This window comes from Galeopterus variegatus, unplaced genomic scaffold (assembly GCF_000696425.1).
Source record: "Galeopterus variegatus unplaced genomic scaffold, G_variegatus-3.0.2 Scaffold790, whole genome shotgun sequence".
NCBI classification, from domain to species: Eukaryota; Metazoa; Chordata; class Mammalia; order Dermoptera; family Cynocephalidae; genus Galeopterus; species Galeopterus variegatus.
This window is the reverse complement of record NW_007726901.1, coordinates 64,117-77,697: the sequence shown is the minus strand read 5'-3', so window position 1 is coordinate 77,697 and position 13,581 is coordinate 64,117. Positions and strand designations below refer to the sequence as shown.

The window sequence follows — 13,581 nt, the reverse complement described above, 5'->3', positions numbered from 1 at the left end:
AGCTTCAGTAATCTGTGTCTTCCAAGGAAGTTGTCCATTTCATCTAACTTGTCAAATTAATTGGCATAATGTTGTTCAGGACATTCCCTCACTATCCCTTTAATAGCTATAGAACCTGTAGTGATGTTACTTGTCTCATTCTTGATACTGGTAATTTGCATTTTCTATTCCCTGATAGGTCTGGCTTTGGTTTTATTGATTTTATTATTTTTCTATTTTCCATTTCATTAATTACTGTTCTGATCTTTATTTATTTATTTATTTATTTATTTATTTTTTGTCCTTTTTCTGTATTTAATCTGCTCTTCTTTTTCTAATATCTTAAAATGGAAGCTGAGGCTACTGATTTGGGTCCTTTCTTCTTTTCTAAGATAGGTGTTTAGTGCTCTATATTTTCCCCTAAGTATTGCTTTAACAGCATCCCATAAACTTCAAAATGTTGTGTTTTTTTAATAAAAAGCTCAAAATAATTTCTAACTTCCCTTTTATTTTCTTCTTTGACATGTGGGTTATTTTAAAGTACACTACTTAGTTTCCAAATATTTAGGAATTTTCCAGATATTTTTCTTTTATTTATTTTTAATTCAATTCCATTGTGGTCAGAGAACATGCTTTTTGTGACATGAATCCTTTTAAATCTGAGATTTGTTTTATCACCTAGAATTTGGTATGTCTTTGTAAATGCTCTATGTGAACTTGAAAAAAAAATGCATACTCTGGTCAAATTGGTTGATATTGTCCTTCAAATCTATATTCTTACTGATTTTCTGTCTACTTGTTCTCTAAATTATTGAGAGGTTTTGAAACCTATGGTTATAATTTTCGATATGTCTATTATGATAGGTCTTCAAAAAGGTTATGATTTGTACTATCTTTTAATTCTGTTTCTGCAAACTTTTTGAAGTGCCCTCGTAGTTATCCATGTAGTTGCCATTTCCAGAGCTCTTCATTCCTTTTAATAGATCTACATTTCCATCCAGTACGATTTCCTTCAGCCTAAAGAACTTCCTTTAATATTTCTTGTAGTTTGGGTCTGCTATTATTGTTTTTAGTTTTATCTGGGTTCTCACTTTCCTGTATGTCTGAAAAATACTTTTCTGCCTTTGTTTTGAAAAGTATTTTCACTGGGTATAAAATTCTTGGTTGATGGCTTTATTTATTTATTTATTTATTTCCTTTCAGTACGTTAAAAGATAAAGATGTTTTCCATTGCCTTCTGACTTGAATTATTTCTGACAAGAAATCTGCTGCTGTCACCATTCTCTTTGTTCCTCTGTATGTAACTACTTGTTTTTTTTAACTCACTCTTGCAGATTTTAAGATTTTTTTCCCCTATATCAGTGGTTTTCAACAATTTAATTATTATGTTCTTTGGTATAGTTTTTTTCATATTTCATGGGCTAGGAGTTTGTTGACAGCATCTTGAGTCTGTGAGTTTATAGGTTTTTTTAAAAAAATCTGAAATCTCAGTCTCTTTACAGTACTTATTTCTTATCTGTGTAAAGCCCAATAAGAATTCCACTGATCTAATTCTTGAAATTTACAATCATCTGTAATACCTATCTTCCAAGGTCACTGCAACAAAAACACTGCAAGTGGGAGAGAGGGGCACAACACTTTTTAACCATCTTGGTCCAGAAGTAGCTCAAAAATGGTCACTTCCTTTCACAATCTAATGGCCAGTAGTTACATGGCCTTAACCTAATTGACAAGCTGGGAAATATAAGGGGACATATGGGTATATAAAGAGCTTAATTTGTCTCTGTCACACACACAAACAAAAGCAGGTCTCAAATAGAGAATAACAGAAACGAAACAACTACAGAGGGTGTGGGCTAGGAAAGCCTCCCTGAAGCTGTGGCATTTAAGCTAAGACCTGAAGGATATAAAGAAGTCAGCCCTGGTATGTTTGAAAGATAACCAATATAGTTGAAAGGTCAGAGGCTAAAGCCCTATTCAAGTAATAAAATGTACATTTTCCTGGCATGCCCTCTTTATAATAGACACTATCACAGTAGGAAGCTTTAAGGGTATGAGGATATAAGATCCTCACAAAATCTTGGTCAGTGATGTAGCTTATATACTACTCTTTTAGGTGTAAGAAAAAATGTAGAAGGATGAGACTTGAGTTAGCCACCACAACAAATAAGGCAGTGGCCGAGAAACTACAGGGTTCATTCATTTCTTCAATAAAATGCATTAAGAGTCTACCATGATAACAGGATGGATATCAGGGATGAAACATTGACTACAATTCTTTCTATTTGGAATTGTTCTGAACATGCAAGCACAGAGCTGGAGTTTCTTCCATTTAAAAAAAAAAAAAAAGAAAACAAAAGAAAATTTTACAACAAAGGTCAAGTTAAAATTTAGAAATAAAGAGAATGGCTCTACAAACATGAAGGAGTCCAATGGTGATGAAAATTTCACATTCTGGTCAAGAACTTTAAAAACAGAGTAATAAGAATTACACACATAAATTTGATAATCTTTCCTGAAAAGCAATTATAACATAGCTTTATTTTTCTCCAAATGAATAATCAAGTTTTAGGCAAATACACATATCTCCTTACTAATTAGGTCAATATCCACATTTTTATGCCTACTAATTACCAGAATATTTTATTTTTGTTAAATCCACTCAATTCCAACTCTAACTCACCCCCTTTACATTGAGTACTTTACTGCTATACTTCACTCTCATTTCTCTGTTCAATTCCCTTACATGAATTGGAAGGTGTTAATCCTCAAAGGCTAGAAACTAGATAATTAAGGGGAACATTTGAAAAACTACTCTAGAACAAGATAGATAAGACGGAATAAGTCTTTCCATTCTACCTAATTGTGTTTCAGAAATAAATGAGAAGTAGCCTTCTCAGAAAGCAAACAAATATGAGGAAGTAATCTCTCTTGATGCCTGCCTTCGAGTTTCTGTTGTAGGACTACGACTATGGGTGAAAGGACACTGTAATTGTTTTTCCTGGCAATGCTCTGCTACTTGCTGCCTCTCTGAACTTACACAAGTTACTCAAGTCACTCAGTTTCCTGAACTATAAACCACAGATTAAAATAGCACCTACTGGTAAGGGTTGTTCTGAATGTTAAATGATTTATTGTATATAAAGCACTTTAGTACAGTGTATGTCAATAATAAATAGTTAATATTTGCCATTACTGGGACTAGTAACATTTGTTGTCATGGAGTATTAGTCATAAAATACCATATTAAAATTTTATTGAGTAATTATTGTTTACAGGCTTAAATCCAAATGCTTTCACACAGTTCATGTAATTTAAACCCTCTTAAACCAAATTTACCCTGTACCAAATACCAAATTCCACACTACAACAAATATTTATAGCAAAATTCCAGTGTGCTTCAAGCTTGTGAATATTATAATTTTCCTTTCATTGCTTTAGTTTGAAAAAGATGTTACTGGTTCCCAGTTTTTGTTTTTGTGTGACCCGTAAGGGGATTGGTGTCGCCCGCACCGTGCTCAGCCATTGAGCACACCAGCCATCCCTATATAGGATCTGAACCCGCAGCGGGAGCTCCGCTGCACTCCCAAGCACTGCACTCTCCTGAGTGAGCCACGGAGTTGGCCCCTGGTTCCCAGTTTTAAAAAACCATCATTCCACTGTCTTTTTTTTTTTTTTTTTTTACTCTATATACAGATACATACTTCACAAAAGAGTTAACTTTTAATATAATATCAGTTTAATAAATATAACTCAATAAAAGCTAAAAGCAAATAAAATGCCTACTTAGGAGGAGAAAAAGAATATAACATGAATAACAGACATCCTTCTAGCCTCGACAAAATAATCACTTATTGATACTAATAGAATCTATGTACAGTCAGGACAGAAGCAGGTAAGCATCTGCATATGGTCATTTTTATTCCTCTCCAGCTTTAGAACCAGCTACAGGACAACTAGCTAGGCTTTGTGACTGAAGACACACAATTATAACCTAAGTACTTCCAATCCTGACCAAAGTTGCACAACTTCTAAACATAAACTGAGGGCTTAGCTTGTGACAGACATGATACCATTAAATAGGACATAATTTTATCTCATTTCTTCACTTTTTACCCAAACGAGATGCCTGGAAACTGCTTGCACATTCTGTTTAATCCTTACACAAACTAGTCCTCCAACATTAGAACTATAATTCTAATTTGGAATTTCTTTTATTCAAGACATTGCTCCAATTGTGAAAAATAATTTCAGATTTCTATTCATGAAATCATTTGGAATCCACATTTTTTAGCCAAATTATAGAAAATTGGAGGTATAATCAACTAGAATCATTTAATTTGTTCATTTACTCACTGTTTCATTTGTTCATTATAACAATCCTATGAGACACGTTCAAGAGAGGCAATCTTAACCACTGCCGCAAAGACAGTCTACCAAAATGACTAATAAGTTCCACCTCCTCTGTAAAACACGCAGACTGATGCCCAGAGCTCGCTAAACAGTATAGGGAATAGTTAATGAACCACTCCTGGCTCTACCAGTTGAATCTCATGACAACCAAGAGACAATTTTTGTATTTCCCAATCTGTCTATACCAGTTATTTCATAGTAAATTATATAACTTAAGTAAAAATGATATAAACAAATGACAGTGGAGTGTGAAAACAGTTGTTATTTCTATGACAACTATGTTGCATGTTCTGGAAAGACTTGAGAAATAAGAATAATTAATAATGACTTAGATAAGGGCAAGACAACTATGAAGATTGGGGGACATTTAAAAAATCTAACTGAATCACTCAGTTTCACCTCAAATTGAATATTATAGGCAATGAATTGTAGGTACTATTAATGACAGAAGACATTACAGAATTCAAACAATAGGCTCCAAAAAGCTTTGAGCCTATATCAAAAGGCTGACGAATGAATGAGTATTTAAATACTTTGTTACAATACAATGTTTAAGGTACATATGTGTTGTTTTATGATTTCTTCAACTTTTTCTATAACCAAGAAACTACACGTTGCAAGTAAGTAGAATAAAAGGTCAATTTTCAGCCCTCTTTTTCACAATGAGGAAAATAAGGCTCATTAAAGTTAAGTGACAGTCAGTATATCAGAAAGTCAGATTATAAACTCAGACTGTATATATCCATATCTGAATGGAATCTTCTTCCAGCAAGAACATATGACTATATGATTACTAAAATAAAACACAGGCTACTTTAGGAGGAATAGTACATTTAATATCTGTCTTTAATCTCACTGCTATCATTTTTGAACCTTACCAAAAAAATTGTAAATAAAGATGGAAATATCATTTGTGAGCAAGGTAAAACCACAAAAAATATAGGTTACAAGCATGGCAGCAGGAAGACCAGACAGCAGATTCTGGTCAAGAGGGTGGTTACATGCACAAGGAACTTGTATGTGAACTTCTGAAATGCATGTGCTTGTGTTATGCCTTATAATGCTCTGAGACACAGTATAATGTAACATGAAGTTAAATGGCAGCCTCTGGAACCAGACAGCCTGGGTTTGGGTCTTGGCTCTACCATTTATTAACAAGTAATATTGGTAAATTCACTTAACTTCTCTGTGCCTCAATCTCCTTATCTGTAGAATGAAGAAAATTCTTACCATATAAGGATGTTTTGAGAAGTAAATAAAATAATTCATATAAAGGAGAACCTGCCACATAGTATGCATGCATTACTCACTAGTTAACATTAATATGCTGATGAGGGTGCTAATATAATGGTTAAGAGTATTGGCATGCAGGACCTGTCTGCCTGGATTCAAATTCCAGTTCAATTACTTAGCAGCTCTGTGACCTTGGGGGAAGTTACTTCACCTCTCTGCACCTCAAATTCCTCATCGGTAAAATATACGTAATAATAAATAGATCCAACAGGATTACTGTGAGGATTCGATGAGTTAATAAATGTAAAGGGCTGACACATCAATGTAATCAGTATTAGCCACTACTATTTTATATATTATTAGCTTTTCGGCCAGATAGGAAACTGCCGTTTCTCAGAGCCTTCAGATATTTTTTATCACCATGGTCTCTTTGGCTCTATGCTTCTTACTGAAATGAACACAGAACTCAAGCAATTTAGTCTCTAGTCCAGACAGGGCACCAGCGACATCTAGTGGCAAATTGCTAATAAATACACCAAATGAGGAATGTTGCTCATAAAGGGGTAAAATTTCTACATATATAAATTCGATTTCATTAAGACAAACTAAATATAATATAGTTAAAAATCTATGACAAACCAAATATAATGTAGTTGGAAAACTGAAATTTAAAAAAAAACTTAATAAATGAATATATTTTTGGTATACAAAATGATATCTTGATATATGTAAACATTGTGGAACGGCTAAATCAAGTTAATGAACATATCCAAAATATCAGTTATTTTTTTGTGGTAAGAACATTTAAATTCTACTTTCTTGGCAACTGGCAAGTATACAATGTGTTATAAACTATAGTCACCACATTATACAGTAGATCTTATTTCATCCTAACTGAAATTTTGTATCCTTTGACCAACATCTCCACAACTCCCACCCACCCCAGTCCTCGCCCCATTGTAACCACCAGTCTACTCTATGTTTCTAGGAGTTTGACTTTTTTAGATTCCTTATATAAATGAGATCATGCAGTATTTGTCTTTCTGTGCCTGGCTTATTTCACTTAGCATAATGTATTCCAGGTTTACCCATATTGTTGCAAATGACAGGATTTCTTCCTGGATATATATCCAGAAGTGGGATTGCTGGATCATATGGTAGTTTTATTTTTAATTTTTTGAGAAGCCTTCATACTGTTTTCCATAATGGCATACCAATTTACATTCCCAACAAGGATGCACAAAGTCACTTTTCTCCACATCCTCACCAACACTTAACTTTTGTTATCTTAATAACAGCCACCCTAACAGATATGAGGTGACATCTAATTGTGGTTTTAATTTGCCTTTCCCTGATGATTAGTGATGTTGAGCATTTTTCATATATATCTGTTGGACATTCATATGTCTTTGAGAAATGTCTTTTCAGGCCCTTTGCCTATGTTTAATCAAGTTATTTATTTTCTTGCTAGTGAGTTGTCTGAGTTCCTTACATATTTTGAATATTGTGGAGTATACTTACATTTATAAAGCAAATATATTTCATAGGGTCTAATTCCCTGTAGTTTCAGGTTTAGCCTAACTTCTTAAAAGTACGTATAAAATGTTAACCTTGCAAAAGACAGGAAACTTTCCCCAGGCTAAAAGTCTCTGTTGTAAGATAAAGAATTGTAACACAGCAAGGTTGCTGGCTCAAGGACAGACAAGTTACTGATTGATATGTAAAGATACAGGGAAATTGCTGTAGGGAAAAACAATGTTTGCTAAGATCAAGCTTTTGCTGGTGGATCGACTTAACCTTTTGCAAATTGCATTATGAAATGTCACTTTGCTTGCCAACAGCCTCTGTTGTTAAACTATTACCCCACCTACGTTCTTCTTCTGTAACTTCCTGGTCTGGAAAATAAATGTGGGGAGAGAACCCCAATTCATAGTTAATCTCCCAAGGAAGGAATGCCTCTCTTTTGAGGGTTCCAGGAGATTAACCCCTTCAGGGTCTCTCACTGCTCAGAAGAGATGGGCTTTGAGTAATCCTTCTGTGGCTCCATCACCCAGGGGAAGAGAGGTGATAAATCTGTGCAAGGCAAAGCAACAGAATATTAACCTCTTATCAGATATATGGCATGCAAATATTTTCTCCCAATCCATAGGCTGCCTTTTCATTTTGCTGATTGTTTCCTTTGTTGTGCAGAAGCTTTTTGGTTGGATGCAATCCCATTTGTCTATTTTCGCTTTTGTTGCCTGTACTTTTGGAATCATATCATTGCCCAAACCAATGTCAAGAAGGTTTTCCCTTACGTTTTCCTCTAGGAGTTTTACAGTTTCAGGCCTACATTTAAGTTTTTAATCCATTTTGAGTTGATTTCTGTATATGGGCTGAGATAAGGGTCTAATTTCATTCTTCCACATGTGCATACCCAGTTTTCCCAGCATCATTTATTGAAGAAACTGTCCTTTGTCCATGTGTGGTTTTTGCACCTTTATCAAAGATCAGTTGACCTTAAATGCATGGATTTATTTCTGGGCTCTCTATTCTATTCCATTGGTCTAAATGTCTATATTTGTGTCAGTACCATGCTGTTTTGTAGTAAATTGTCATATCTGGTAGTGTGATATTTCCAACTTTGTTCTTTTTGCTTAGGATTTTGTTGGCTGCTTGGGGTCTTTTGTGGTTTCATCTGAATTTTAGGATTTTTTTTTCTATTTCTGTGAAAAAGCACCATTAGAACTTTGATAGAAATTACACTGAATCTGTAGATCACTTCAGTATGGACATTTTAAGAATTAATATTGTGACATGTTTTATGTAACTTTTTTGAATATTGTATAAATGTAAGTGGGGAAAATTTCAAAAACTGCAAACTATAAGAAAATTGGCAAATACAGTAGCAAAAAGATTCTTTTTTTCATGAGCCAAATGACTGACAAACTCTGCAAAAATTTTTACACACATCTGTGATGTTAGTAAACTACCGATCTTCTCTAGACTTCATTTTCCTATGACATGAAATAAGAATATTGCATGTTGAATTCTTTTTCTAGTTTTAAAAGTAAATGATGTATCCTTACACTAATTTCAACATGATGAATCTATATTATTTTCTGTCAGCGCATTTTTCTCAGGGGGAAACTGATAACTTCTAAGATCCTTTCCAACTTGATGATTTTGTTACCAGTAGAGCAATATTGAAGGAAAAGAATTGGAAGTATGAATTTTGGTATAATTTAAACAGCATAAAAGCTATAACATATACTAAGATATTAACTTATATCATTAAACAGAGGAAAATATTAATGCCATATAAAAATCCCATGTAATAGCATCATAAAGCTTTACTTTCTGCACATTATATTACAGTTGGTCAAAAGTTACAGAATTCAAAACTTCACAAAACTACTCTAATTATCAGCAGTCCTCACTTTGCACAGTTCAAATATGCATGAATATCAGAACCAAAGTTTAGTTAAATCATACCAGTCCTCCAACAACACAGTTCAGATTTTAGTTATCATGCTATATTAACTGTGAGTGATTATACAAATGAGGCTGACTCTTCAGTCCACAAATCACCATGGAAATAACAGATGAGCATGATGATCAAAGACCAATCATAGCACTTCTTTTGAAGTCTGCTGATGATTGGTCACTGCACATTTGTTATTCAGTTTAAACAGAGGGAGGAAAGTGAGTTGTCTCCATGTCAAACCCACATGACATTTTATAAAAGTGGATAATTGACAGAGTCAAGAGTAGCCTATAAAGATGAAAGTACAGCAAAGGAAAAAAACATGATAATGCTGGAAGTGAAACTGGATGTAAAGACAGGAGAAAACTAGACCCGCATGAAGTGAAGGTAAGAACTATGTTGAAAAAGTCTGAAAAACATAAAAACAAGGTAAGTTGCCTCAACAGGATTCTAACTGAATGCAAATGGAGTTATACAAAAAAATCACCAGCTGTGGAATGTTGGCCCTACACCCGTTGGAGAGAGGTAGCCATGTAGCCAGAGGAACTCAGTGAAATTGAACTGGTCCAGATAAATGAGGAAAGTGATTGTGACAGAAAGGACCACAGTGTCCCAGAGGAAGTGACACCAGCATAAAACTTCCCATTAAAGGAAATCTCAGAGATACTTCATGACATTAAAGGTACAAAGGATACAATGTTGGAAGCTGATCCAAACTTAGAAATGAATATGATAATTCAATTCAGCAAGGCATAGAAAAGATGCTCGTTCCACATCATGTTATAAATAAGGCAAGCATTGCTCCAACTACTTTTGACAAGTTTTTTGCAAAGATATCAAACACCTATAATTCTCAAAGTTTCTAATGTTTTAAAATACAGTGTACTGAATAAATTTTAGTTTTACGATTTTTTCATTTCCCTGTACATTTATAAACCACAGTAGGAGAGTTTTTAGTGCTTTGACAAAAATTTTTAAACATCACAGAAAAACTGTTAATTTTCCCATTGATTACTAAGATCGCTTTGCCCAGTTTCAATTTGCATAGTCATTTTTATGGTCCTGCACTACTGGGCCAAAAAAAGGGGGCATGTATTGCCAATGCCTAAATTTTTCTTCATAGTTTTCCATTACTGTAAGCATAAATAATTCAGAAATCATCACCTATTACATCTAGTATTAGTATAATAATTAGCCTCCTTGTAAATGTATTTTATAAGTTATGTGCAGTGTCACAATATAATGTTAAAAGATGCCCTTTCTCCTAAACAAATCAGATATACAGAAGACCGTTATGTACCTGGCAGTGGTAACTGAACTAATATACCACTGACTCTTGGGTCCATGTTCAATTGACCAGTTATATCCAAAAGTTCTTCCTGAGAAACATCCTTAGGTTTTAGAATGAGCTCAGTACAGATACCTAAAAGAAAACAAGCAGAGAAAGTCACTTGACTAACCAAGATGTGGTTTTTTATTAACAGTGTCTTAAAGAATGTGTTGTTGGTTTCCTATGCTCCTGTCCCCTGGGAGGAAAGGCCTTTCTACAAAGATGATATTAACAGCACCATCAGGAGGGATTCTTCATATAGTACAGGTGTTTTCTCATGATTTACATGCATTGTTTGGCCCAGTATTTCATGTGACAACTTTCACTTATTTGTGATAAGCTACTACCAGTACATTTGAACAGAGTAAAAATACCACTGCCGCCAACACTATTAGGCCAAGTTCAACAGAGTGAACTAGCCAGGTTTATTACCTGATTAAAGCAAATATAATAAAAAACAGGTCCTTTAAATGTAAAGTATCCCTCTCATATGTCACCATAGGATATGAAATCAAACAATTATTCTATAAGAAATTTGAAGGAAAACAGTAAGAAATTAACTTAAATTTTGGTAATTGAATAATCTCCAATAATAATAATACATGTTACTCATATGGCACTTATTTGATAATTATCACTCATAATTACCACACTTTGAAGTAAAAACAAAAAACATATTTAGTAACAATTGCAAGTAAAAACCATACCTACCTACAGCAGAGGCAGCTCTTATCTTATTCCTGACATATGTATGGCTTGCTGGGTTATCTCCCACTAAAATGATACTGAGGTGAGGTCTTCTGTTCCCAAGGGAAATCCATGATTCCACACTTTGCTGTATTTCTTTCTGGATTTGTTTGGCCATTTCAGTTCCTGAGATAATAATGGCTTCATGTCTATGGAAAACAAAACAATAAATGTAATAGTAAGAAGACAATAAGAAACATGCAACTGCATAAATTTAAGGTACAAGAATGAAGAAAACATCTGTGATTCTCCTAGTAAGCACACAAAACTTGATTTTTTTTTCCAATTATGTTTGACACCCATTCTTCAGGTTCATAAATACATTTATAATTTTTGTGAAGGGTTCCAACTCTGCTTTTTAGTTGTACATTATAGTCTATCTGCTACAGACTGAATGTTTATATCCCCCCAAAATTCATATCTTGAAATCCTAACCCCCAATGTTATGATATTAGGAGGTGGGGGCTTTGGTAGGTGATTAAACCGTAAGGGCGGACCCTCTCAAATGAGATTAGTGCCTTGACAAGAGACTGCAGAGAACTCCCTTGCCCCTCCTACCATGTGAGGACACAAGAAGAAGATGCCATCTATGAACCAAGAAGTGGGCCCTCACCAGATGCTGAGTTTTCCAGCACCTTGATCTTGGGCTTCCCAGCCTGCAGAGCTGTGAGGAATAAAGTTCTGTTGTTTATAAGCCACCCAGTCTATGGTATTCTGTTGCAGAAGCCCATACAGGGCTAAGATACTATCTATACCATACAATTATGCGTAACTTTCACATCTACATACATGTATATACACGAGTATATATACGAATTATCAAATACATACTCAAGATATGGACTGTAACACTGGCTATATTAAAAGCTCTGCTGTTTTTTCTAAAGAGGTAGATCAGCACAGCCTAGTTTAAACTGATATCCATCTTCAAAGATGGCCTCGATTTTGTACATATGTAGCCCCACAGTCTTGTGACCCTAAGGCTAAATCAGTTTGCTCTTGGTTAGCATATCCTGACCCTGAAGTCATGAGCTCCATACTATACAACTCCTTGAGCTTACTCAAGGAAAAATTTTATTCCACAGCTCCAGGCTAACTCCCTCACAACAGCTATCAACCTTGACACACTTATGATTGGTTATGGTGGGGATCAGGTCAGTAAAGAGATGGCTCAGTTAATCCTCCTACCATGGCATCATTTCTAATGAAAAAACTTCACACAGAATATTACTTTCTGGCAGTTGACAGATATGTAAGGCAAAAGTGCTATATTTCATAGATGACATAAACTATCTCTGGAAAGGCACGAAGAAATGCATTATAGGAAGGCTTTTCTTCATGATGTCAAACTTAGAAGTGGTGAATTAGGTTGTTCTTACTGTGTATTCAGTGGTATCTGATAAAGCAGAAGATGGTTCCTTCTCCCACTGCCCGTTTTTCACTATTGAAAGGCCTGATGAAATCATGATTACTACCCGAAACACCAAAGGTAAGTCAATATATACTGTGAAGAAGAGGAAAAGGAGGTAGAGTCAGAAGCAGAAGAAAATGGGGGAAAGGAAGTCCTTACAGCACCTTAATTCTAGTAGTACCTGTACACTTTCGATTTTCTAATGAATGTCAGCCAACACACAAAATGCAAACTGCTGACCCTTCCAGATTGGTCAGCTGCCTTCTCTAATAGGTTTGTGTACATATAAGTAGAACCAGATCAAGAATACTCCATTTCAGTCTGGCACCAGTCTGGTCCATAGCATCCATCTGCATTCACACAATTTTAATGTGTACAATGTTCTGCTAAGGAGCAATTCCCAAGTGTGGTCTATGCATACATACATACATCAAAAATTGTCCAGGAAGCTTGCCGAACTTGCAGAATCTCAGATTCCACAACCACACCTACAATTCAGAATCCCTAGGGGGGTCAACCGTGGGAATCTGCATGTCTAATAATTTCCCACAGGTGATTCTTGTGCATGACCATGTTTGAAAACAAATTCTTCAGTTTAAAACAAAAGTGTATTTTAATAGCAATCATAATTTCTGAGTAAATAATAAACGGAACAAATTGGTTAGACACTACAATTAATTACAACTGGACGTTATAGGTAAACTCTACTTTTGATTCTAATTTTGTCTACTCTTCACAAAATTTTAATAGCTTTCAAGACATAAAAGGTCATGGTAATTTCAGTATATCAATTTTGCTCTACTGTCCTGTTTTTGTAATGGATTTATTGAGTATTAACTGACATACAATCAACTACGCATAAAATGTGCCTTTTGAAAAATTTTAATATATGTACATACCTGAGAAACTATCACCACAATCAAGAAAATGAACATATCTATGATGCCCAAAAGTTTCCAGGTGCCCCACTGTAATCTCATCATTCCATCTATCTCTGATAGA

At 34.7% G+C, this 13,581-nt stretch overlaps 1 protein-coding gene across 2 annotated transcripts in view; it reads right to left on the bottom strand.

Moving 5' to 3' along the window:
• Positions 1-11,313, bottom strand: part of MTHFD2L (methylenetetrahydrofolate dehydrogenase (NADP+ dependent) 2-like) — a 114,160-nt gene extending 102,847 nt beyond the window's left edge. For both annotated transcript variants that reach the window (XM_008572468.1, XM_008572469.1), the window contains exons 1-2: positions 11,133-11,313; positions 10,392-10,514 (exon numbers count right to left, since the gene is read on the bottom strand). In XM_008572468.1, the coding sequence (XP_008570690.1) occupies positions 10,392-10,514; positions 11,133-11,286 (277 nt within the window). In that variant the 5' untranslated portion in view covers positions 11,287-11,313. The remainder of the gene's footprint in view (positions 1-10,391; positions 10,515-11,132) is intronic.
• Between the last annotated feature and the right edge of the window lie 2,268 nt (positions 11,314-13,581).